Source organism: Miniopterus schreibersii, assembly GCF_964146895.1.
Source record: "Miniopterus schreibersii genome assembly, chromosome: 19".
NCBI classification, from domain to species: domain Eukaryota; kingdom Metazoa; phylum Chordata; class Mammalia; order Chiroptera; family Miniopteridae; genus Miniopterus; species Miniopterus schreibersii.
Window position 1 is genome coordinate 4989562 of NC_138119.1, and position 26819 is coordinate 5016380.

The 26819-nt window shown below is 43.7% G+C and overlaps 2 protein-coding genes and 1 long non-coding RNA gene across 4 annotated transcripts in view; 1 reads left to right on the forward strand and 2 right to left on the reverse strand.

Annotated features, from left to right (window-relative positions):
• Positions 1 to 1557, forward strand: part of LOC308548568 — a 65198-nt gene extending 63641 nt beyond the window's left edge. Inside the window, exons 3-4 of the long non-coding RNA XR_013997633.1 lie at positions 80 to 147; positions 573 to 1557. This is a non-coding gene — a long non-coding RNA (uncharacterized lncRNA). The remainder of the gene's footprint in view (positions 1 to 79; positions 148 to 572) is intronic.
• SORT1 (sortilin 1) overlaps positions 1 to 8613 on the reverse strand; it is a 54999-nt gene extending 46386 nt beyond the window's left edge. Inside the window, exon 1 of one of the 2 annotated variants that reach the window (XM_081120235.1) lies at positions 8242 to 8613. In XM_081120235.1, coding sequence (XP_080976361.1) covers positions 8242 to 8559 — 318 coding nt within the window. In that variant the 5' untranslated portion in view covers positions 8560 to 8613. The remainder of the gene's footprint in view (positions 1 to 8241) is intronic. The other variant, XM_081120236.1, reaches the window with a different exon arrangement.
• Positions 8614 to 11993: 3380 nt separating this feature from the next.
• On the reverse strand, positions 11994 to 26196 carry PSMA5 (proteasome 20S subunit alpha 5). Its single transcript, XM_081120238.1, has 9 exons — positions 26018 to 26196; positions 22321 to 22387; positions 19875 to 20001; positions 17610 to 17677; positions 16587 to 16694; positions 16444 to 16502; positions 15768 to 15870; positions 15384 to 15470; positions 11994 to 12232 (listed from the first exon to the last, which is right to left on the reverse strand). Exons 1-9 carry the CDS (start codon positions 26044 to 26046, stop codon positions 12155 to 12157), a joined length of 726 nt encoding a protein of 241 aa, XP_080976364.1. The 5' UTR covers positions 26047 to 26196; the 3' UTR covers positions 11994 to 12154.
• Positions 26197 to 26819: the final 623 nt, after the last annotated feature.

The window sequence follows — 26819 nt, forward strand, 5'->3', positions numbered from 1 at the left end:
CTCCTGAAGTTACTTTTTTTCTTCTTGGTACTTGTCACATTGATAATACATATCTGCATAATGTCTCTTTTCTCTACAGGGATCTTGTCTGCTGTGTTTCACACATCAGTCCCCAGAACCAGGAGCCAGTACAACGCCTCACATGTGGTAGGTGCTCAATAACCGATTGCTGAACTGAAGACTAACAATAGTAGCATTGAACCTTTACTGAGCACTTATGATATCTAAGACACCATGGCTACTTTACAGATAAAGGAGCAGGCTCAGAAAGGTTAAGTAATTTGCAAAAAGTCATGCAGCTGGTAAGTGGCTGAGAAAATTCAGACTCCTGTCTGTCTGACTCCAGGCGGCACACTCAATGACTCTCCCCAGCACCGTGTGAGGCAAAACTGGTGAAGGACGCCTAGGACAGCAAGGGCCCCTACCTTTAAGGAGTTTATAATCTGGGAAATGACCATTTAATAGGTGAAAGTGAATGCAGAGCAGGCTACTACAGTTAAGTGCTGGGTTACATGGTATAGTTAAATGTTGTAGAAGAGAAAAGCATAAGCAGTATCTCTCTCTTAATCCAGACTTGGCTCCCATGAATACCCCGAAGAGTTCTCTAGAAACACAGCTAGAGAAAAGCATGTAAGCCCACACGCAAACATCTGAGCATCTAACTGGTAATACATCAGAAGCTTTATGGAGACAGCCACTGCAAGACATCCTCGATAACAGACGAATGCACACTAAATCCCACGCCATTCTCATTTAATCTTCACAACGACCCATTTGATAAGATGAAAAAACTAAGGTTCACTGACATTACTCTGTCCATGGTCACTGCTGACGTGTGACTGCAGGTCTGACCTGAGACCACATTCCCTCCTAACCACTGCCTCCAAGAACGATCAATCATAGGAACAAGTTAAAATTTTGATGTAACTGCAAAGATTGAAAAAAGAACACATGCGCTTCTTACATTTCTGCCAATCTTGACTCTCTCTCATTCTTGCCACCCCCGCCCAAGCCTGCCACCCAACCCTGCCAAGTGATAAAACCAAACGCATTTATGCCTCATCTGTGCCATTTTATGCACATGTTCCTCTGGAGTTGGTATTTCTCAGGATTATTTGGCTGACAATTGGGCCCCGTGGATGCAGCAACAGATCAACAGGCTTATTAAGAAATGACATAAGTCATGCATATATGCTACCTCAAGGTTTTCAAAACATTTTTTCTTCAAAGTCTCAGGATAATGTACCATTTTATATGATGGGGACCTGAGGCTTAGAAAAGCTAATTGAGCTCTGTGGAGGGTACTATGACCTTTAAAGAGCGGAGAAGAACTCACAAGTATATGACTTACAACGGGGGGGGTCTATAACTTTGCTCTACCCCTAAAACAAGTGCACTGATTTAAAACACCTCTATGAGGTAGGCGAGGATTACAGGGGAATGAGTGGTGATGGAAAGACACGTGACTTGAGGGGGCAAACACACAATACAATATACAGATGATCTATTACAGAATTGTACTCTTGAAACCTATATAATTTTATTATTCAATGTCACATCAATAAATTAAATTTAAAAAATAGACTTTTTACATAAAAACAAAAAACACCTCTAAGAAACACTTCCAAATGGAGGTGTACCATGTTGGGACATGTGCTCTACCCCCAGCTCTTGGCCCATAAGCAAGTCATTTAGCCTCATCAGTTAAAGAGACCTGACCAGCAAATCAGCCTAACAATCTATGATTCAAACACATTCTCAGCAAGAGTTCAAGCTTACCTTTGTTCACAAATATACAGAAAACAGAAGTCTGTTCATGGGCTTCACTGTCTTATAGCTCTGGGTTTCACACGCCTTGGCTCACACTCTCCTTCAATAAGGTCCAGGAGTCCAGGAGTGTTCCTTGGAACCCTTTGCACTTGAAGTGTACAAGGTGGTCCGCCCTGCCCTCTATTCTGCTCTCCTCTCCCAAGACCGCAGCAATGGTCAGCCTCCACAGAGATAACTCTCTTGGGCTCTCCATCTCCACCTCTGGCTTCTTCAGCTCTAGCCTCATGTCTAGCACTATCTGTTATAATACTTTACCCAGTAAGTCCTAACACCAAACTCCCTACCTGTACCCTCTCTCTTTCCACCCCTTCCCCCACAAAGAGTGTCTTTTTTGACATCTCTCTATGTTTTCCTGGAACCCTTAATCATGCTCAACCACTTCTCCCCATTGACCTTGCCTGAGCATGTCCTGGGTTTCCTAATCTCCATGCCTCAACAGATCTTCCTGAGAATTACCTCCACACCTCCATCCGATCCCCTGACCCTCTCTTCACCCAAGGCCTTCCCAGGCTACCACACTGTAGAGGTAATGCTTTCTCCACAAGTTCTTCCCAACTCTCAGCAAGCATTCTCTGAACACCCAAACCCTTCAGGTGGCACCAATGTGATATCTTTATATTTAACTTTGCTTGTGCACGGGCCTGGAATCCATTGTACGTAGTTCAGTAGGTGTTTCAATGCATGACACCTACTTTAAATGAAGAAAATATTTTACATTTAACAAAACGTTTTGACAAAACTTCTCATTTGCTCCTCCAAATAATCCTAAAACTGCTTCTCTAGTTAAAAAACAACAATAAAAACAAACAAATAAAAAAACCCCAAAACTATGAAGGTGAGAGAAGTGAAGTGCTTATCCATGATCACAAAGCTATGAAGCAGCAGAGCCGGGGGAGGGACTCAATCTAGTTATTAAGACATCTCCTTTGAGTAGTTTTGTATACAACATGTCTATGATTTGAGTCCCTTTGACAAACAGCAGGTACCAGATAAACATTTGATTTGAACTATCTTGTCTGGGAAGTACTACAGTTAATTAAAAATTTCCTTCCCCGTTCAATTTCTCTTGGTGCTTCTGGGTGCTCTTACTGTTGAACCAGACTTGCCAGCTGGCTCAAGTACAGTATTAGCACTTAGTTTTTTAGAACATACAGGAAGAAAAGAACAAAGCTCTTAACAAAAGCAAATATAAGAGAGATAGTACTCATAAAACCCTAGAAGGAAAAGAACATCTATTTTCTTCTGATGAAAATAAACTAAGCCAGTTATTCACACATAAATTCTAACCAAACAAGGCTGAGTCTACTAATGGTAAGCTGACCATCTACTTCCAAGTGGCCAGGACTCCCCTGCCTCCCCCCCCCCCCCCAAGCCCCAGTTTTGGCAAAGTACTTGTAGGAAAGAAAAAAACAAATTTACTGCTATATATCTATTGGGCTTGTTTTTGGACTATCCAAGCAAGTGTCTTTGATTAAATTAGATTTTTCAGCTTAACAGGAATGATAAACTATTACCCAAAAAACAAAAGAGTCAAATGTCTTTCATAATTATATGGGGGGGAAAATATTCCTGCTATCTCTAAGAACACTCGTATTTCACTGAAGCAAGCTCTGGAGGTGGTAACAAATTACCCCCAGATGTGAAATCCAGGATACGGTCAAGTTCAACTGCGAAGCAGAACAGCCCCAATTTGCTTCTAAATTTGGAATCAACCAATAAGCTTCTGTGATCACAACCTCTGGCCTTCTCTTCTTCCTCATACATCACAGAATTATTTTAGACATTAAAAATCTAGTCCAAAATTCTCATGTTGTAGACGAAGAATTGAGGGCCAGATACTGAAAGGCAAAACAGAAAATAAATTGCATTCACAGAAAACTTTCCCAGCAAAACACCACAGGCTCTGAATGGAAGATTTTGTTTTTACTGTGGTTTCCTGAGGCTGGGGCTTGAAGGGAGAAAGGGGAAAACAGCCTCAATACTTAAAACAACCCCCTCCCCCACATGCCCAGCATTCACTAACAACCTCCCATAGGTTTAAAGGGTCTGTCATGAAGTCATTCAACCCAGCTTGCTCAAAGCCACACATCACTACCCCGTACACTTTGACTATTACAACAGCAATAAAAACCATGCCTAGAACTGACTGAAACTGAGCAGCTTGTTCCTTCGGCCCCATTATTCCTCAAAACCCCTACATACAGATCAGTGAGGCCACAGGCAGTGGGAAGAACAAGTTTTCATCAAGTTTTTAAAAAAGAGTAAAAGATGCAATAGAAACAGTGGTTATGAAGGCACAGAAAGGGAACTAAGGATGTCTAGAAATTTGCAAATGCAGTAACTATTTCATAGTATTTTTGGAGCCACTGCCACACAGCCCTTTGTGAGAAAAGCTGTATTTTTAATTACATGTCAAAGTTGATGGTTTTGTCTACCTTAATATTAGCTTCTAATCATATAAACCATCTGAGCGGCATTTCTCCAGCCTCAAAATTCAGTTGGCTCTCTATAAAGACAGAATTTGAGGAGCAGGAGTGGATGGGAAGGGAGAGAGAGGAGGAAACACCACCCTCCTGCTCTGACCACTGTCACTCAGGTGTTAAGCATAGCCTTTCACGTGAGGATCACGCAAGGGTAACAGGCCACCTAGGACAGAGTTGAAGAGCAGTGTCTGCAGCCACCCACTGAGAATCCAAAGCCTGTTGGCAAGAGCTGATTGGAAACGGGCAGAGTGGAAAAGGAGTTGTTAATAGCCTCTGTGAACTGGACGTGAAAGACCAGAGCAAACAGCAGGATGGAGAGCCTGTTATTACTACCGTTACAAAAAGAAAACAGGCATTAGTGATTGACCAGAAGAATAAGCCTTCTTCCACTTATTTCTACAGACAGACAGGAGACTCAGATTTCTAATTACAAATCACTATGCACAGGGCCAAATATCTGAGTCAGCAGAGAAGTCACCCAATTGTTACACTGCTTTCCTTTCGAGCCATTTGTCCCATCTGGCTGGCTCTCTACCTTCATCCCAACCAAACCTCAGATGAAGACTACTGACCTTTGCCCAGATAAATATACTTCACCAAATCTGCTGATACTTCTCGCTGAAATCCCCAATGCATAAGTCATTTTAACATACCTTCCGTGTCAAAGGTCTGGTCCCTCTACTGCAGGGGAGCAGAATCAACCAGGAGCAAGAAGGAGATCCTACAGAATTCCTAATCCTTGACCCCAGAACAAATAGGGCTCAAGAGAAGATGAACTGGAGGGTGAGGGTGGAAGTGCTGGGAAAGGCAGTATAAAGAGAGGCTGAGTATGGGAATAAATGAGACAGAAAGTTTTGGAAGTTCAGGGCAGTGACCTTCAGATTCCCAGGTGTGACCAAGATCCACAAAAGCCTAAGACTGGCAGCCCCCTGAAGCCCTCCTCAGGCACATGCAGCGCTGTCAGTCTGGACACAGCCCTGCCAGCACCACAGACAAACACACACATTCTTCTTGGACTGACACCCCATTCCACAGGGCCTCTCCACGGGGCCTGTTTATTTAAGATACAAGATGCTTTGACGTTGGGGTACAAGTTGGGAAGTCATATGTAAAGTAGTGACAGGAGCAGAGAGGACAGAGAATGAGCAACAGTTCCTGGCTTTAGCAATCTAAGTTTTAAGGACATTGTCCAATGTCTGAACACAGGAACAAAAAATAAGGAAATTATGTCACCACCACCACAACTCTGGCCAAGCATTTCATCTGTTTCTTTAAGACAGAGTTTCATGCCTAGCCTCAAAGGAGTGCTTATAGGAAGAATGTTTTGAAGGAATCCAACTTAGCAACCAACATTAGTAAAATTTCCGAGGCTCACTCAATTGCTCTCATGTACAAAGGTGATACACGGCGTGAGCACTCCAAGCACTTAAAGAATCAGTTAAAAATGTGGTATGAAAACAGTCTGGGGTTAAAGGCAAAAGGAAGGTTATTTATTTATCGAGTGTAAAAAAAGAGTATTTATAAATGCACACGCACACTTGTTGGCTTTCATGAGTGAAGAGGCCCGAGTTCTAGGTCACTAGGGCACAAGTTTCCTAAAACCAGAGGTATGAAAAAGCACTGTCATGCTTTCATTCTACTTTTGCTTTCTTAAGAAGATGAGTTAAATGCCAAGATACTCTCACAAGCCAAATAAGCCACAGAAACAGGTCCAGGATATTCGCTAAAACTTTCTGGAGCTTTTCACTCTCCAGTCTGAGTATCTTTCCTTTGGGTCCCAGTACCCCAGCATCTAGTGTGTCTTGAACATCTGGAGGGTATTCACATGCATTATGAATTAATAAGGCTTGACATGAACAACAATTATAACAAATAAGGGAACCAAGAACTTTTGATTTTGGGGGGGAAGTGAATCCTGTCATCTTATGAAAAACGACTCTAAGTGGCACTTTCCCAGCTGCAGAAAAGTATACTACATCGCTAATAAAAACCGGTTCTTGCATGCTGATATTTTTACTTCACTCTGTTTATAAAGGGTCCTAAAATACTAGATCTCTTCAATATAGTTCAGGATGACTTATTATGACTGTTAAAAATACAGAACTGAAAGCAGAACAGACTACTGCATGACAGCTCCTGCTGAAGGAGGGAGACCTCTAAGAACTGCTCCACTCACCACTTCAAAGTGAAGATTATTCACAGAGGTTCCACTTTTCCACATACACATGTTCCAAAAAGGATGGGATCTCTGAAGAGGCCATAATTTTTTTGTGTTTTGTGTTTTTTTCTTTTTTGTTTTTGTTTCTTCTTTTTTTTAATTAATTTTTTTGTTTTATTTTCTTTCTTTTTTTTTTGTGAGACTATGATTAATACATGAAAAAGTAGCAATTTAAAATTAGGTCACTGGAAGAAGACAAAAAATCTAAAAAAACCCCACCAATCACTGGAAATAGTAGCTACATAAAATGAAACAGAGGAAGTTTCTTTACATCCCGGGCTTTAAAGAATAAGGTTTCGAATCTGCTCTTGCACTGGCCTAAGAACCCCCTAGGCCAGTTTTATGAACCTCTTGCTATAGAAATCAATGTACTGCAAATGACATATCAATTTCAACTAACCAGGGAAGACTTTCCACTAAAGGAATGAATCCAGAAGTAGCAGCAGACCCTATCAACCAGGAAGAAAAGGGTCTGAAATACGGGGTAAGAATGCTGTGTCCAGCTGGCTCAAGGAAGGAAGTGGTAAATTAAGCATCTGTGTTGTGAAGCCTTTCTCAACTCCACTGCATGGAGGTGGGAGTCTACAAATTTTCCCCCTTGACAAACAGGAAGACTTTCTAGTACTCATTCCATCCTATCTGCACCCAACCTGTCCCACCCGTCAGCACTAGCTTGGCCACCTTTCTGCAGCTGCTGCTTCGGCTGCATTAAGCGCTTCTCAATGCTGCCTGCTTGTGCCTTGACGGCAACTGCCCGGGGTCTCAGATCTGAGAATTCAGCACAGGTAACAAATAGAGTCCAGGCAGAGGGGAGACAGTTCAAGGGGAAACTGGTATGAATGTGGCTATCCCAGGCCAAATGCAGTTAACAACTCATCTCTGTCCCCATGTGCACCTCTCTTTGTGAGACGAAGGAAGGGATGTAACAGAGAAAATATATTGAATTGAAAATACGTTATGAAAATGTGGGTAGCAACAATTAACTTATTTCTAGAAAAAGCGTGTGAGGAAGATGCCCAAGTTGCCCTGGAACAAGGAGCCAGGACATGCCTAACAATTTGGCTTTGTCAATCCAGTGGGGCACAAGGGTTGAGCTGCTTGCCTCTAGGGACACAACTGCCACAATTCAAAAAGTTTTCCACTAGGACCTAGCTCAAAGCTGAAGATCTACGACGTGTTTCTCAGCTGCTGAAAACCTTGTTACAGAGCACAGACTTCCTGGCCCGAGTCCCATGCCACCATGGAAGGTCAAACTGAAGGTGTTTTTAAGAGAGATGACATACATACTGTCATCCCATTTCCAGGCTTGTTCCTCTACCTGTGCAAACAAACTCGGGAACCGAACAAGTGCTTTGGGATTTCTGAACACCCCCTACCCACCCCGAAAGTACCGACCCAGAGGACACACCTTGGATTCTGCGCAGCCCAACTTTCTGCAAGCACTTCAGAGGTCACTGTTCCCCCACCTTCCCGGCGAGGTACAGCGCGACTGGGTCCTGATTGTTTACACAGGCGGAAAACAACGACACTCCGGAGGTTGTGACAACTTGATAAACAGAACGCCGGGAAAGGCTCGGCGGCCTCCCCTGTGACGAAACACGGCCGCTCCCGGGCCCGACCCCGCCCGCCGCAGCTTCGGGGCCGCGGCCCAGGCGCGGGCTGGGCGGCACCCCGCAGTCCCGGCGGCGCCCGGGCCCGGCGCCCGCTCACCTGGTGCGTGTTGTTCATCAGTTTAGCGACGAAGTCGGGGACCCGGCCGCAGTCCTCGTCCTGGTCGGGCGCGCTGCGGCGCCAACGGCCGCGGGGGAACGGGCCCCTGGGCGCGGCCGCCCGCAGCCCCCAGCTCACCCCGACGGGGCCGCCCCAGCGCGACAGCGGCGCGGCGGGCGGCGGCGGCGCGTCCAGCCGGTCCTGGCCGAGTGCGGGCCGCGGCAGCAGCGCGAGGCCGAGGAGGAGGAGGAGGAGGAGGAGGCCGAGGCCGTGGGGCCAGCGCGAGAGGCCGTCCGCAGCTGCTCGCGGCCGCTCCATCGCCGCCGAATGCCGACGCCGCCGACACCTGCCGCCCGGCGCCCGCCCACCCCTCCGGCCGCGCCACACCCCCGAGCCCGAGCGCGGCGCTCCTTGGATACGCGCGGCCGGGCCTCTCCGCCCCATAGGCCGGCCGCCTGTCCTTCTTTCCCTGCTCGCTTCTCATTGGCCCGCGTCGCCTCCGGCTTCGGGGGTCCTGGATTCGGATGCCAAGATGCGGGACTGATTGGCTGGAACGTGGCAAGACGGCTGAGGTCATCCCCCGCCTCGCCGCGTCTCGGGGCCCGACTTGCAGAGTTGCTCGGAGCTTCCCCAGCTCGCCAAGCTCCCCGCGCCGTGGCGCCCGACCCCGCGCCGCTCCCTGGGCGCCCTCAAGTTGGGCTGGGTCAGTCGCCTCCTCTCCCCCAGAGCCACCCCCCAAATTCTTTGGGTGGTGGCAGCGCCGGGAAAATGTCCCCAGGGAATCCCTGAGCTCGCTCAGCTGGAAAACAGGGCTTCGTCACGAACCGGTGCTTCAGGTTTTAAGCCCCGCGCTCTGGCGCGCCCATTGTCTGCTGAAGCAGCCACCTCGCTGCCAAGGTGAATGCGAATCGTGTGGGCTACAGCCCACGGAGAAGATAGAATCAGGGTGTTCGTGATTCATGCGAACTTCAAGTCCCTCCACCGCGTATGGCCTCACACTCACCTTCCTCTTCTGCTCGGAGTTAGGCCAGAGGTGGGCGGGGTTTATTGGTTTTCCTGGAGGTAGCAAGTAGCTTAGACATTAGGGGCAGGTCAAAGCGGGCACGAGGATCGCCCAGTGCCTCCTTCAGGCATGATCGTTTCATAGATGCATATTTATGTCTGCCAAAGTGCCCGAACCCCGCAGAGTTCACTTGCACAACTTTGTTTTTTCAGTCTATGATGTGCCCTAAATTAGCTCCCAGCCCACAGTAAGAAAAACACTTAGCTGGTCCCTTTATTGCGGGAACTGCACACATAACTTCTCGAACATGCAGTCCAGGTAAAACCAGTTCTAGATCTTCACTTTAATTGATTCTATCCCTTAAGAATGCTAGTTGTTCAGCAGAAAAGGCAGAGAATAGAAAGATACCAAGTATGCAAAAGTCACCCCCAATAAAGAAAGCTACTAAAAGTTACCTTTAACCATGAGCTGGAGGTAAACCCAAATGAGAATCTATTAACTGTAGAGCAAAATGGTGCACTTCACCCAGCCCAGTGTTTACAATAAAATCCTTCTAGTCACGTTAATTTGCAAGCAAAGATTTACAAATTTACATTTTTTTTCTAGAACAAGCATAGTAAGATGAAAAAGATTTTTGAATGGCATCTGAGCAGGATGGGAGAATCACTAGCATATCTTCAAGGTTTTCAGTTACTGAAATGACAGGATCAAGCTCGATGAAACCATGAACAATGTGTTCCTTTCCATCCACAACCATGTGTCGCATTATTTTTTAAAATACTGATTATTTATTAATCTATGCCAACTATGGGGTAGATCACAAGACAGTCAGTTCCAGTAGCATGTGATTAGCTGTGGGGAGAAGAGGGGTTATACAGGAATATTTCTTTGTTTAGTGACACAAAGATGAATGGTCTATTGTCTTACTGTCTGAAAAGAAAGCCAACTCAACAGTGCCATCTACTGGAGAAATTACTAAACACACTCACTTTAAATATTAAATTGTTGCAATTATTTACCTTCACTTTTTAACATATAGTTTTTAGTTATTATATGCTTCCAAAACACATAGTTCCTTCCTCAAACCTTATCAGTTGCTAGGGACATAGTATCTTGTATACAGCACTGAGAAAATGTTTGAGTGAATAAATGGCTTTAGTATTTCAGTCTAATGACACAGGCACTAAATACAGAAGTTGCCCTGTCAGATCTCCTTTGTGAAATACTGCAAATAAAATCTTTCTTGACTTGCAGGACTAAAATATGTAAATCTTTCTTATTACTAAAAAACATACTTTTCTCCCAGATAAACTAACTCTATAGCAAAAAGATGAATAGAAAGCAGTTACCTATCACAAAGCTATTACATTTCCTAGTAAGATTATTTCTGATTCTTTTCAAATTGGACACAAGAACCCTTGTAGAAAAATCTTAAAATTCTACAAAGAAACCAAAGTTCTATTCTTTCAAGAATGCTAGAATTCTATTCTTTCAAGAATTCTAAAATTAGAATTAGAGGGTATGAAATTTGTTTCAGCAGTTGTCTATAGAAAAATACACTGCCCAGGCAGTGCAAACTGAAGCTATTCCTTAGTAATTGTTTTCTATTTCCTACCTAATACATGTGACCAGAGATGCAACTCTCACCTCTCCCTAAAGCAGCATGTTTTGTCCATTCCCACACATGGTGGATGGTGCAGTAACATCTTAAATCTTAATAAGATTTCCCTATTACTGAGTAGGTGTCTAGGCTGCAAGGGACCTGGCGTTGTAAAATCAAGAGTTGATGATTTAAAACCAGAAAATCTGGGTTCGGTTCCCAATAGCTTAATTTTCTGTGTCCAGTCACACAGCCTTAGCTTCTTTATCTGTTAAATATAACAGTATCTACTTCATATGGCCATTTCTGAGGCTCCCGATAGATTGAGTCTTTAATCTCAACCAGTCTCATATAAAGGCATCTCTAATGGGGGAAGTTTATAGTATATTCCAAAGTGTAATGTAAACTACTTCTGAATTATAGCATTCTCTCTTCCTCATTTCTAATTGATTGCCAATGAGACCAAGATCATGAATTCAATTCTTTTACAGTCCTTAACTTCATTAAAAAACCACCTCTCGCCCGGCTGCTCTCAGTGGTTGAGTATCAGCCTAGGATCCAGGAGCTCAAGGTTCAATTCCCAGTCGGGGCACATGCCCGGGTTTCGGGCTCCATCCCGCCGGGGGCGTGCAGGAGGCAGCCAATTGATGACTCATTATTGATGTTTCTCTCTCTCTCTCTCTCTATCTCTCCCTTCCTCTGAAATCAATAGATGTATTTTAAAAACACAAACAAACAAAAAAACCTCTCTTTCCCAATTGTCTATTAAGATACCAGAACTGGTACAACATTCTAGCTGTACATCAGTGTTTGGGGAGGACCTCGGAACATGTTCTTTTGATACTCAATTAGGAGCATCTACTTCATATAAGGGAAGGAGCAAAAATACCTATTTACTTAAGACTAACTACAGTACTGAAATGGGTTTAAGTGGTATTAATATCTTAAACCACTGGGAGGAGCTGGATGAGTTTTGAGTTCATTGCCAGAACACAGGGACTCATGATACAGCTGATTCTGTTGTAGAGAACGACTAAGACAGCTTTAGATGTCCTGAGAGGGTAGGGATATGAATACTATCATTTCTGCCCCTTAACATAAGCATTGTGAACAAAAGACTGCAATAGAAGAGAATACTCTATTAACAAATATTTTAAGTTTTTCTTTATTTCAGAACTGCCTTTATGTACAGACATCATAAAAAAATGCACATACACTGGAGATTTTCCAAGGAATAGGAGCTGGAAATAAAAGTTAAGGGCAATCAGGAGAACTGAAATTGTCCCAGAGAAGCTCAGGATCGCACTTCCTTAAATGTCCTTGATAACCTCTTCAAGTTCTTCCTTTGTGAACATGTGGAAATTCTGGCCAGGCTGCACGGTGGCCAGCTGGAAAGAAAACAGTGAAGGGTTAATAAGGGGGCTCGGCCAGTCCACTGACCGGCAAGAGAAGCTGTGTTGGTGATGCAGCTGGTCGTCAGGACCTGAGGGATCTGCTGTCCCAGGGATATCCTTTCCGGCAGCAGCTTCCAAAAATAGTTCTCTGACTCCAAAATAAAAATTTTTATTGACCAAATTTTCTATTTTGAGGTTAACCCACACATCTTAGTTAACCAAATAGCTGGCATCACTGTCACTTCTTGAAATTACTTTAACAAGGATCACAAAAGCAGCAGCCAGTTACACGGGGTCAGTATTTTTTCTGTTAAAGATTCCTTTAGAAATACATTAAAAGCATATTTACACACCTGCAAGTTGAGCTTGTATGTGTGACCGCGAGTGACTTAGCCAGTCTGTACATCAATTTTCACTGGTAAAATGGGGATGACGACAGCACCTAACTCTCGGAGTAACTATGACGATTAAATGTGTTATGAGCCCGGCCAGTGCGGCTGAGTTGGTTGAGCGTCATCCCATCACTCAAAGGTCGTTTCATTTCCTGGTTGGGGCACATTCGTGAGGCAACTGATCAATGTTTCTCTCTCTCTCTCCTCCCCCCTTCCTCTCTAAAATCAATAAAAACATTATTTTTTTAAATCCATTAAAAAATATCTGTTAATATATGTAGCAAAGTGCTTAGAACAGTGGATAAAACATTATAATAAGCACCAAATAACTGTTAACTATCATGGTTAGGTATTATTTTCTTTAACATTGTCTATATGGCAACTTAGCAAAAATGTTTTGTTTTTTAAAAAGGACTGGCCATAAAAAGATTCTATTAACATTGACAGGAAATCAGTAGTGACTGAAGTTATTAGTAATAACCAGCAGTTCAGATTATAATCTACTTAAGCAATAAAAAACTAGGGTCAGAAGATGGTTAGTTTCAAATTTAAAACCATCAAGTTTTCCATCATTTCTGCTGACAAAATCATACCTACTTTGGGGCAATACTGAGGAACAGGTGCCACTTCACCTTTGCCTAAAAAGCTGTGTTTATTTTAAATGTAATGTTCTCACACTTTTTTAAAAATGTTTTTATTGATTTTTTGAGAGAGAGAGGAGAGAAACATCCATGTGAGAGAGAAACATTGATCGGCTGCTGCCTCCTGTACACCTGTACCGGGGATCAAGCTCAAAGCCCAGGTATGTGCCCTGACCAGGAATCGAACCAGTGACTTTCTGGTGCACGGGACAACACTCAACCTACTGAGCCATACCATCCAGGCCCGAAGTGCCCTTTTTTAATGTGAAGAGAAACTATAGTCAGAAAGTAATGCAGTTAATGGTAGGGTGTGGATATGACACACCTCTTCTCAAGCACCACTACAGCTGCATTGAAATTGAGTGAGCTATAAAATATCTTTGCCGTTTCAGTTGAACCAAGCAGCCTGAGAACCTTCGCTGTGAAATGAACAGAGCTACATTTAAATTACTGAGGTGGCAAGGAGATAGTCTTTGCAGAAATACCCAAGACCCTATCTCATTCAGTACCAAAGAAAACAAAATAGAAGGAACAGACAAGATCCCTCCTGAGGGTCAAGATCAGTGTCTCACTGCGAGTCCTGCACCTCATTTTTCAAATCTTTGCTAAGAAGGTGAAAAAAGCATGTCTATGAAGTAAGTTTTTCCATTTCTGTCCCAAATCCTTCTCCCCATTACTGCTCAAGGAGCAAGCCAAACGTCCCCCACCCCACCCTCCAAGCTCTCTCCAACTCTTCCCAGACTTCCTTCGGCCAGCGCCTTGTTCTGGGGTCCAGTTCTGCCCCATTCACTGCAGCCTATGGGACCTGGCTCTATTGTGAGACACCCACAGCACCCTCCAGGACTCTTCATTCTTCTGCCCCAACCAGTCAGTCCTCCACCAGGGATCACACAAACACACATTTTCTTAGTTTATGCTGAGTACAGCTGACAAATATCCTGGTAAGAGTTGACTGGTTTAATTTCTGACTTGTGATTACAGCTTCGGTTACCTTTTTAAAAAAATTTAATTGAAATATAATATACACACATACATACTAGGCCTCCAAGGGGTAACTACTATCCTGACTTTTTACAATTTTTGTGATTCCAGCCTCACTAGTATTTTAATGAGACCCAGCAATCCTTTCGCTCATGCCCGTCTTCCCTTTTCCCTGTCCATCTGGCTTTTCCAAATACTCCCCATTCTCTTAATTTCACTGTTGTATCCGCCCACCCTCGGCAGACAATCTAACGACGCAGGACCGCTCTCCCAACTCACCTCCAAACCTACCTCATCTTTACTCATCACTGCCTCCTTTCCTCCCATCTACTCTCAGCGCCCTGAATAAGGGCATTCGGAACCTGGTCCAGGCCTCTCCAGTGTCATCTCTTGCCACCTCCCTGTCTTACATCTCACACCCCAACATTCAGACAAAACCCTCAAAGTTCCTCTTGTCTTTTCTCCAGACATCACCTTTCAGTAAGCTTTCCCAAAGCCCCAATGTAAGTCATATGTTCTTGTGACAATTCACTCTTATTACTATTACAGAAGTGTCGCCCCAAGATGTTATTACCTGTATGTCCTCCACACTACACAGTATGCAACTTAATGAGAACTGGATTTTTCTGTGTCTGTATCCCTGGCATCTATTGTGGTACATGGCATACAATGGGTATTCAATACATATAATGCTGAATGAATTCTACTTTTCGAAACCAACTCCTTCATTTGTACCATGTGCCTTCCCTCTTCTAGAACTTTTCCATCACTATCTAACATGTGCTTTCATTTCTTTTAACATTTTTCTGTCCACTAGTTTCTTCTCAGCCCACAGAGTATTTTCAAGTCTTTCCCTATTCTTAAAAAGACAAAAGTCCTTTTCTTTAATGCTGCCCTCTGCTGTCAGTGTCTTGAGAAAGCAGCAGACCCTTATTTGGTCCATTTTGTCAGCTTCCTTTCACTCTGTAACTTCAGCTTCTGGCCTCTGCCACTCCTGCTTTACTGAAGTTGCTTACTCAAAAGATATAACTTCTTAAGACCTGAGCATACAAAACTGTGACTTTCTCAATCTATTCACTCTTCAGCAACGGGAGCTAAGATATGTGAATAAAAACTGTAAAACAGAAATACCTCTATGTTAGTTGCATTCAGCTTCTCCTCCATTACTTGTTTGAGGATGATCAGCGAGGACTTGATGGCTTCTTTCAGAGTCATGGACTTGAAACAAAGAGGGTAAGAAGAGTAGCCATTAATTGTACCTAATCTCTCCTTCCTTCAGGGAGCTGCCCTATGCCTCCCTGAAGAAACGGACTGGAGAGAAGACAAGCATCTTGTGGGGTGATGGAAGTGTTCTAGTGGTGGAGACAAGGGTATATGCAATTGTCAGAACTCTACAGTCTGTACACTTTATTGTATGTAAGGTACATCTTGATTTAAAAAATAATAAAAGTGAGAACTGTTATCAGAACAGATGTGGTCTAGATGTACATACCACAAGTGAGAATGCTTAATTACCTTGTGGTAAACTTCTTGCAAGGAGCTCTGGGCACCCTCTGAAGCAGAGCCAATTGCTCGAGCATCACACTGTACAAAGGTCCCCGATGGGTCCATATGAAACCTGAAAAAAAACCCAAAAGAAGAGGATTAAAATGCTTAAGAATGGTGTCATTTTATGTAGCAAATATGTCCTAAAAAATATAAATGCTTGGCCTGCAGTTAGGAAAACTCTACCAAAATATGGAGGCACAGATCCAAAAGATGTCCTCTGCCTGGAGAAACCAGATCTTTTAAAAAGTGTTTAAGAAAACTAAAGGCTCTTAAAAAGGGGGATTTAGAAAGTGTAGTATTGTGTATATAAATATGGCGCTTGGATGTGCCTACCTAAATAATATTTGAGGACAGGGATTGGATCAACATTCCAAAGCAAAGCTCTAAAGCACATCCTCTGGCTACAGTAACAAAGTCACCACTAATTCTTTCCAGAATTAGCACTGGTTCCAATCCGTGTGTTCTTCAGAGGACCCCCCAAATCTGTCTTTGTATAAACAACAAAGAATCACTGAACTTTAGAGTTAGAAGCCCTTCACTTTTTACAATTCTACAATAATCTTCTCAGTTCATTTAAACTACCGGTCTCCATCCCAAATTAAAATACTTTTCCCAAAAAGGAAGCAAGCAAAATGGTCCTTACAGTTGAGGTCCTTTCTCATCGACTCCTCCAAATAACAGTGCTACTCCAAAGGGACGAGACTAGAACCAAGAAACAAAAGGCATTAAGATAACGGGCTCAGAGGACAGTGTCCCAGGCCCCTAGGACAGCAGCGGCATACGCACCATGGCACCAGGGTCAGCGTCCTCCTCTCCAAACTGCAGAGCCAGGTTAGACACAGCCTGGGTCACGCTCTCCACCGTCATCGTCTCATTGTAGGTGAACCAGTGGTTCTAGGAGAGGAGCAAGGCATGGTCTGCCTTCCAAACAAGCAGGGAGTAAAGCAGCCCCACCGCCCACTACACAGGCCAGCCCCCGAACTGTGCTTGGAAACTAAAGCCTGAAGCCTCAAGCTCCAGGGTTTTCCTTAACACTAAACTCAAACGCTTGGGACTACGCGAGAGGAAGAGAAACAGCTCTGCAGATAAACTTTTACCGAAAGGACTCCAAGCGATGCTGGACTGGAGGACTGTTCCCTTGAAAAACGGTTAACCCCTCACAGCACCAAGGTCAGTCTTGTCACAAAGTGAATGCTAATAGCAGAGTGCCACTTGCCTATCTCATAGTTCTGTTAGTGTTGAAATTAAATCACTTATTCTCAAATAAGTACTGACAGCAAACTTGCAAATAAGTGCAAAAAATTTTACCCATCACATATATTTTTTTTTACTAGTCCGCTCTCCAGGCAGCAGGTGCTCACTTAAAAAAATAATAAAAATCAGTATTCCTCACCAGCATTTATCACCTGGTACCTCTCGTTACTCACCACAGGAGAGCTGTTATTTGCAAGCCCAGCAGCAAAGGCAGCTGGAGGGAGAATGTCCTTTAGCTGTGTTTACCTCCTGCTATGGTGCTCCCACAGAAAGTCAATTAGGGAACAGAATGCAGTGTGATGCTTGCTTTATAGAGGACAAATCAAGAAGCAAGAGACTGTCAGCACCATTTACCAGGGCGTCCTTAAAGCTGCGATGGTTGGGTGGCTAGCAGCCAAGTCTCAGAAAGTTATAACTAGGGATTCTACCCAAATCACGCCCAGGAGCTACATCTGATATTAACACAGATACCTGCAATACAACCCACATGGCTATAGTATCACTAAACAGGAACTCAAGCACCATGGTAAAGGGGAGAGATGATGCTAATTTTACCTGTGTCTCCACTCTGGCTTTATCAATTAAAGTCTTAGCATCAGCAATTAGCCCACTCATGGCACAACCTGTAATGTAAAAGCAACAGTGACCCAGCGGCCAAATCCTTGTAGAACTCTTTCATCCACTCAGGAAATACGGAAATTCTGGAGTGGAAACATGGCGCCATTCAGCAATCCCACAGCAATATACTCAAGAGATCAGATGGGAAATTAGCTGCACTGAACTCCAAGTATAATTATATTACAAATAAAAAACCATCCACAATGACACAGAAGTCCAGCTATTAAGATAGAAGACAGAGAAGAACAGCTAATCAAACATGAATTTCCACAAATTACATCCGTAAGCATCTCTTTAGCGCTTTTTAGACCATGAAGCATTTTCAAACTAAGCAAACACCAACACCCCAACAGGAGAAATAAGGGAAAAAACAACCATCTTACTATAAGCTTTGATGGAAGACCCTAGAATAAAGTCAAAGCCTTTTCATTTCCCTGATCAAACACAAACCAGCTAGTGTACTAGAAGGGAAGTCTGCCTGATGGCTCAAGAGAACAAGCTTACGGCTGTTACTTTACATGCCATGACGCAAAACCAAATCTCAGCTCCGGTCTCACTTCCATGTTTCAGACCTATAAGGCCAAATGACTCCTTTAATGTATCAACTTGGATGTACCACAGACTCAAATCAGACTCCATCTGCTTCCTTGGCCTCCACAAGCAATTGGATCCCAAATTCTACCAACCTCTACATGATTAACCTGTCTAGCATTAGTCCTTACCTCTCCATTCTCTGGCCACAGCCTTGGTTAAAGCCCTAATCTCTCTTTTTTTGGATTAAAACAATTTCTTACCTGGTCTCCCTGCCTTCGGTCTCAGCCCCCTTCACTCTACCTTCAACACTGTTACCAGAATGGTCTTCCTAAAACCCTAATCTGGTACTACCTCAGTGCTTAAAACCTTTCTCACCAGCGCAAAAGGATCAAGCTTAAGCTCTTTTGCCTGGTAAAAAGGAATTTCACTGTCTGACCCCAGACTCATTTCTTGCCACAGTCCATCCACCTCCCAGTCATATCAAACTGTTGTCCCAGGGTATTTTACACTCTACACAACAAGGCTTTGCTCATTTCTACTCCCTCTGAGTCGAATGCTCTCCTCTGCTATAGCTGGACACTTGTTCACTTGGTAAAACTTCTTTACCTTGTGGAATTCAATTCAGCTCTTTACGGAACCCTTTTCTGGAAGCCCCACTAAGCATCAGCCAAAACTAATTATTTCCTCCTTTGTACCCCTACTGAGCACATACAACAGCCTTTCTTAACACCTATGACACATAATTGCATATACTTATTTGCATGCCCATCTCCACAGATAGACTGTATGCTTCTACAAGACAAGGACTATGTCTCATTCCTTTCTGTATCCCTGGTGACTAGCACAATGTCTGGCACATAGTAGGCTCACAGAAGTGACACTGACCTACCTCCAAAAGACAGGTGTCCTGAGATAAAGTAGACACAATGCTCTAATCATAAAAGACTAAATTTCAGTTTCTGTATCTATGAGAGAGAATGTAAATCTTCCAGAGTGGTCACAGCATTTCATTCCGATGCCTTCCAGCAATTAATAACTTTTACAAATGTTTCGTTAATTAGATAACTAGACAGGTTAAGAAAATTTGGACAGTCAACTAAAATGCCAGGCTTATAAATAAGTAGAATTCCTCATGAAGCTAAGGCAGGGGAATTATAACAGAGACAGAAGAAAAGGAGGGGGAGAAGTAGGGGGAGATAGAGAGTAAAGGGATAAATCTGAAAACAGAGGCAGAGGACTGATCTGGTCAAGGTCTATTATTCTTACACTCTCTGAACCTTAGTCACTAAAGATCCTTAGGATTCCTCTTTCCTTAGAGAACACTCTAGCTTCCTACATCATCCTCTGCTTCACAGAATCCTCAGCTCCTGGTGGCCTCCTACCTGGGCTAATGTTGTGTATCAATGAAGACCCAGCCATCATAAGGAGCTGGTCTATGATTCAACCTTCACGTATTTCAACAACCAGCACATCTGCAGAATCTAAATTTGAGGGAGAAAGGAACTTCTGGGAGGAAGTGGGCCCTACAATTGCTTCCTACTCCTATATTATGCACACTGGCCTACTGCCTGGAAGTTGACGTTCATCTAAAGAACCTCCACTGGAACATCAAAGAAGCCTAATTAGCCCAGGCCAGATCCTACAGAGCAGCTTTTCCCTGCTCCTTACCTATGTGAGCATCAATCTCTACAATTTTCTCAATGCTGCTTGGCTCCATGAGTGGGGAGGTAATTCTCTTCTCCACAGCTAGGCACACCCCCTCTGATGTCTGGATCCCAATGGCTGTAGAACCAAGCTAAAGAGAAACATGTTATGGTTATCATGTACAGGTCAAAGCACAGTCTCACATACTCACCAGGAATCTTTCTGTATATCTTCACAAGATAGACACTTCAATCAGCCATAGCTAGTACGCAGAGAGGATAAGGAGCCCCCCAATCAGTAATGTACTGCTCCTGTCAATGGCAAGAGCACTGATTTACAGAATTTTGTGCTTCTAAAGGGGAAGTTCAAAAAAGTCTTGAAAATATCTGGAAAATGACCAACTTTAATGCTAATATTTTGGAGAGGGGCAGATTCTAAAGTTCTAATCATAGTGGGCAAGGAAGTAATAAAACTCTATAATGTTTTTTCTGGGCCTGGTTTCTTTTCACCTCTGCTATCTTGATCTGTTCCAAAAGGGGATATTCTTCAAATCTATGTTACCTCCAGAAAAATAATTTACTATAAAACAAAAAAGGAAAATAAAGAACCACCACCACCAAGGTAAAAATATTAATTTTTCGAGGTCACTAGCAGTCCACAATATAGCTTAATTTCATCTCTTCATCTCCATGCCACCATCCTAGTCACCTACCCCCCCGTCTCAGGTTCCTTATCTACAAAATGGTGATAATAATAACAATACATCAAGAAGGGAAAATTAATACATTAGCCGCCTACTCAGTCTCCCATCTTTAATTCTTCTCCCCCAATCTAACTTTCCTGTTATGACTTGACGGATCCAATAAAATGCTATTTTCATTACACTACTTCTCTAAAGAACTAATATCTCCCTACAATGCCTATAACATCAAATCCAAATAAGCTTCCAGAGCCCTCAAAACCTAATCCTACTTTTCTCTTCCAACTTTATTACTCATTATTTTCCAACAAAATCCCTCAGGAATAGCCCAACCCATCTTCTCATGCTGTTATCCCCTACCCTTGCACCTCTGCTCATGCTGTCTCCCTGCCTATCCAAATCCACTCATCATTCATAAAGCCTTCTAAGACTATGTGCTCTTGCCTCTGAAATACCATTACCTTCAGTTAGTCCTACACAGCAGTGACTGCCAGTGTGAGCGTCAGACTCCTGGAGCCTGTTAGTGCAAAGGATTCCAAGAATTCCATGAATCATTATGCATAACACACTTAACATGTCTGCATGAGAACAGGCTATTTTGTACAATATATCAAAATCAAGATAATTTTCTTTTGTACACTTATATTTACCCCCAGATATTTCTATATTACAATTCTGCTTAAACTTCACCGCCCGTTGGTGGGGCTGGGGAGAGAGAGAAGAGAAAAGAGGGAACATCTACATAGACTCTCCGTAGTGTTTAATATGACTCATTAGAACAGTAGTAACCAATGTCCAGATGCTCAGTATAATACTGACACAGATTTCCACTCCCTCCCCCAAGAAACCTACTCTAAAGGCATTCCCCCCACCTCTGCTGGCTAAATCTCACCCACGCCATCCGTCCGGTACCTCCAAGTGATAATTTCTACTTGTCAGCCATTTTTAGCCATTTCTCCAGTTCCTTTCATACTACTAAATCCTTATAGTTATCAAACTACTTTCTCATCAGCTACTCCTAAGTTGCCAAGGCAACAAGCCTGGCTATTTAATCACCAAAGAGCCTGAATTTTCACAAAGGTTAAATTGCATCCATTAAGGGCCACATCACTATCTCTATTCTACCCCAACCTAGGACTAGGGAGATCAGATACCATCTCATTATCGCTAAGCAATCTAGAAATTACTAGTGGTAAGGGACTTAAAGAAGCCCCAAAACTGAGGCTTGCACATCTGGGCAGAACTTTTGTCTTAGCTAAGGCTCAAAATAAATGCCACAGCTTGGAATTCTGATAGTCTCATACTTCACAGTAATGTATGGTTTCAATATAGGGCAAAGATGATCAGAAATAGAAATGATGGGCACTTGAAGCTGGCCCATCATTTTTTGTCCCGCTATTTATCACAATGCTTCCTCCTTCACTTCCATGTCTCCAACTAATCAGAATCTCTTTCCCCCTTTTCCAGATTCTCATACAACCATTTCCGCCAACACATCTTTCTAGAAGAGGTAGCTTAAAAGGAAACACAATAGCTCTCTCCAATTACGTGAGGAAATGTCTTATGGAAGAGGTTGAAACATCCTGTGTGGTTCCAGAGCAAAACTAGAACCAACCAAAGGAAAATTCAGGAAGTCAGACTTTTGATTTGATACAGGATAAATTTCTAGACCATTACAAACTATTTTCATATACACTGACTCTAAATGGTCTGCCAGCAAATGGTCTGGTTGCCATGAAATTTCAAAAACTATGCCACTTGATACTCTACCTTGATCGCCTCAATGGCATATTCCACTTGAAATAATCTTCCTTCAGGGGAAAAAGTATTCACACCCCTATAATTAAAAAAAGAAAAGGTATTAAAAATTGTCAGGAAAAATACGCAGAGTTCCTAAGCTGCAGCTCCTTGACATCTACCCCTAATGACCACAAGATGTGCAGGCTGTCATTATTCTTTACCACAACAATCTGTACCTTTTTTTGGGTGTGGGGGGGGGTACATAAACAGCTTTTCAAGGAATGGAACCTATACAGAGAACACTCCCAGAAAGTCTTCAGACTCATCCAAGGAGAGCAGGCGACTCACTCCCAAGCCTGGAGTTCCTCTGGTACACTCCCGCCCGAGCCTGGGGGCACGAATCCCTATCCTCACCCCACTGCGTGTGCTTGGTGTTAATATCCTACTTCTCAGTGAAAGACGGTCACAGGTGTTCACTACTTATTTGCAGGAATTAGTAATGCTACCTTAACTACAGACTAAGATCTGTGTTGTCCTAAAGCCAAACTTAGTTCATTCACTCAGCATACATTTATACCAACTACATGCCAGGCTGCTTCTCTCTAAAACAGCTCCCACCTTTCCTTGCTCCGGTCTGTTGGAAATTCCTATGGAGAAGAGGCATCAATAGTGGTCTTAGCTAGAAAGCCTTTCCACACACAATGGACACTTTAAAAATACTTGAACAAATGAATGAAAATAGTATGATCCTTGGATAATGGAGTCTGGATTTTGACATATGTAACGATATAGTATAGTATAGTGTTTTCAAATTTGTTTTATCAAGAACTCTTCCTTTAAAAGAAATTTTATATAAATCCCAAAATATAAAACAGATAATACAAGTTGACATTTTACTACATAACTACTATATGCCTGGTCTGTTATAAACATTTTAAATGATTTAACTCACTTAATCATCAAAATAATCCTATGAAGTAGTATTCTAAGATAGATACTATTTTACAGATGAGGAAGTGGAGACACAAAAAGGTTAAGCAATTTGCCCCAAGTTACTCAGCATATAAGAGGCAGAGCTAGAATTAGAATTTAGGCAAAGTGACTGCAGAGACCAAGCTTTCAACTATTCCACGACACTGACTCTGGGAATTATTCTGGCTAAATCAGGGGAGAATCCCACCATCCCAGCCACCTGTTGACCCCAGAGGTAACATCCCTGAGGTCATTTATAAGGAAGTGTAGGACTCTAAGGAACAGTTTTTTTTAAATCAGTGGGAGAAAACTCCAAGGACAGAAGACCTGGGGTTAAGTTCTAGTTCTGTCACTTACTAGCTTTAATTCCTTTGAATGGAAAAACAAAAAACAAACCCTATCCTGCCTCTGTCACAAGATAATCAGCATTGAATTGCAGAGAGTGTAAAAGAACTTTGTAAAGTGTAAAGTACTATTCCAATGTAGTATTTTCAGCTTAATTCAGGAACTTCACTTTAGTGGGGCATTACTACACCTTCCCTAATATGGGGCTCTGCTCTTGGCCTTCTTCTCAAACTTGACTGTTTTCATGGGTTATTTCATTTACGCCAAGTACAAACTACTACTTCTAAATCTCTACTACCAGTTTGACCCCTTCCCTTATTAATCTAAATGCCTCCTGAGCATTTCCATTTGGATATCCCCTGAGCACCAAACATTCAACACTTTCCAATCTGAAGTATCTCTTTAAACCCAACCATCCTTGCAAAACCAATTCCATCTCCTGCCATTCCGACTTCATTTTTATTTCAAAACACTGCCAATCTCCCAGTTCTCAAAGCTAGAAAGTTCTGAATGATCTGACTCATTCCCCCATCCTCTCCCATATCAACCATATGCCAAGTCATATCAATTCATATCAATTCCTCCTACACAGTAACTCAACACTCTCTTCCTTCTATTCTCAATGCCCTCATTACCTTTCACCTATTACAATAGCCTTCTAACTGGTATTGACTTACTCTTTCCCCTAATCCAGTCAATTAATCACTATAAAACAATTATGACAATGAAACTTCTTAAAACAAAAATTACAGCACCCAGTTACCTACAGAATAAGACCCAAACTCCTTAACTTCATACTAAAAACCACTCACTATCTAACACCATCCTGTTTTCCCCGTATCTCCCACTATTCCCAAATATATATCATGTGCCGGACAGAATGGAATTTCCCAAATATGCACTCCGCTTGCCCTTTCTTTGTATATCCTATATCTCTGCCTCAAAACTATTGACTTCCACTGTCCATATTTATCAAAATCTTGTTTTCTCAAGACTCAGTTTAAATATCAGCTTCTCTGTGAAGTTTTCCGTGATCCCCTAATACTGAACGGAATCTCATCAAAATTCCCAGGGTTGATCTGAATTTCTCTAATGACATGACTACATTTCTAATTCATACTGTAGTTACTTTTGTCAACAGTTCTTTAAAAGACAGTCTCCCATATGGGGCAAGGATCTTCACTTTGTTCACTGCTGTACAACCAGAACAGTGCCTTGTACCCAGCAAACATCCAAGTACATTAGATAAGTTTTAAACAAATACGGGTTGTATTTCAGCCTTCTTGGGAAGATACAAAAATAAGTAACACAAAGCAGCAATAAAGATGTTAAGTAAACCTTCAATGCTCTGGAAGCTAAATACTAACTAACAAAGTCATTTTATAGGACAGTAGGAAAAGATGTCAAGTTTTAAGACTTCACATACATCTTCTATGAGTCGGTAACAGGATAATGTTCGAGTTCCAGGTGGTAAAACTTTTGACAGGGTCTATGAATACCTGACAGGCAAAGCAGCTTCCCCAGCCACGGGGTGCAAAGAAAACATCTGCCTGGTCTTTGAAAAAAAGAAAAAAAGAGCTATGTTTAAACTTAACTGATCAAAACAGAAACTGAAAGTAAAAATGTCTGCAGCATATGTGCAATTTAATATTACTTAACATTTCCAACCCCTGAAAAGTTTTTTTTGAAATAAATACGACAATCTCGATTTTGATTTAGAAGCCAGGTCTGGCCTTCAACACAAATTAACTTGCTTTAAACTCTTTAAGCGCGAGAAAAGCCTAGGGCTAGTGGAATCGGGGTGACGAGGAAACTTTTGAGAACCCCTCTAAATACCAGTCCCGATAAAATCAGACTCCAGACACTGTATCTGGGCACAGCTGTGGCTGCCTTCTCGCTTTTAGAGAAACTCTACGTCCCAGCAATCGAAGGAAAGGCTGCTCTATCCCCACGACTAAGAAACTCCCACGAGGTTCTTCTCCGAGAATAAAAAGCCGCTGGAACGGTCAGAGCCAGTAGATACACTCTGGTTGCTCTTTCTCCCAGGGGGCACGTTTACATTTTTTAAGAAGGCAGCACTGAGAGATGAACCGGGAAGGGGTGACCCCGGCCTTCTCCGGGTTAAAGGTCGGAGTGCTGCCCCTCAGCCTCCTCCGAGCACAAAGCCGAGCTTCTCGCTTCCGCACCGAGTTAGGACCCAGCAGTGACTCAGCGGGAGGACGAGGGTGGCCGATTGGCACGAGTCTAGCTTGGGGAATCACAGCGGGCGGCGGGGAGGCCAAGAGATCCCCAGCCTGGGCCAAACGAGGGTTCCTGGGGCGCCCCATGACACGGCAGAACCCAGGCCGAGGCTGGGCCCCTGGCCGGCCCACCCAGAACCCCAACCCCATTTTTTCCTGCCGCACATTACCTGTCGTACTCAGACCGGGTGAGGAACATGGCGAGGGCAGGAGAAGGCGCGGCGGCTACGCGGGGATTTGGAGGGCCAACACGAGTTCACCGGCACCTAACTCCCCCACACCGCCACGGAACCGAGGCCCTGCTCCCCACTGCGCGTGCGCCCGCGACCCCTTCAGCCCGCCCCCCTGTGCCTGCCTCCTATTGGTTGTCCGTAGTTCCCGCTGACGTGATTGGTTCAGCGAGCTGCCCAGCCAGGCTTTGGTTGGTCCGGGGAGGGCGGGATAACGATCGTGCTTCCGCTTTAAGTCGCAGGTGGTTGCTAGGGGCGCTGGGAACGGCGGGCGTGCGGTGGGAGTTCTGCTGTTAGGGAAGGTGTAAGGGTTGGGCGCTCTGAACCCTGAGTTGGTGAGCCCCTCGCCGGCTCCCGTAATCCCGCCAGAGCCCGTGGCCCCGTTTTTCCAGGCTCTGCAGCCGCGCTTTGATCCCCCGCTCCTGGCGCCCAGCAGCGGTCCTCCGCGGGCTGCCGTGTGAAGGGCCCCGGGACTGGACCTGGGCGGTGAGGGGCCGCTGCCCAGGCCCTGAGCAGACGCCCGGAGCGGGTCTGTTCGCTTCTGCGCCCCCTGCCGCGGCTGTTGAGGAAAGTGGTGGCCTTTAGTCTGTCCGCAAGTCCTCAGGTGTCCGCGTGGTCAAGGTAATTTCACCAGCGTTTCCTCGCAGCGGCCTGCGCCCCACCCCGCCCCCAGTGCAGGTTTTCCACCTGGTGACTCAGCTCCGGATCCGGAATTCAGATTTTCTCTGCCTTTTCTGTTATT

Coding starts and splice junctions, on each gene's coding strand:
- PSMA5 (XM_081120238.1), bottom strand. CDS start 26,046: ATGTTCCTCACCCGGTCTGAGTACGACAG. Junction 17,678..19,874: donor AGAGATTGATGCTCACATAG/GTAAGGAGCAGG, acceptor TTTACATTACAG/GTTGTGCCATGAGTGGGCTA. Junction 16,695..17,609: donor AAGCCAGAGTGGAGACACAG/GTAAAATTAGCA, acceptor CTCCTCTCCTAG/AACCACTGGTTCACCTACAA.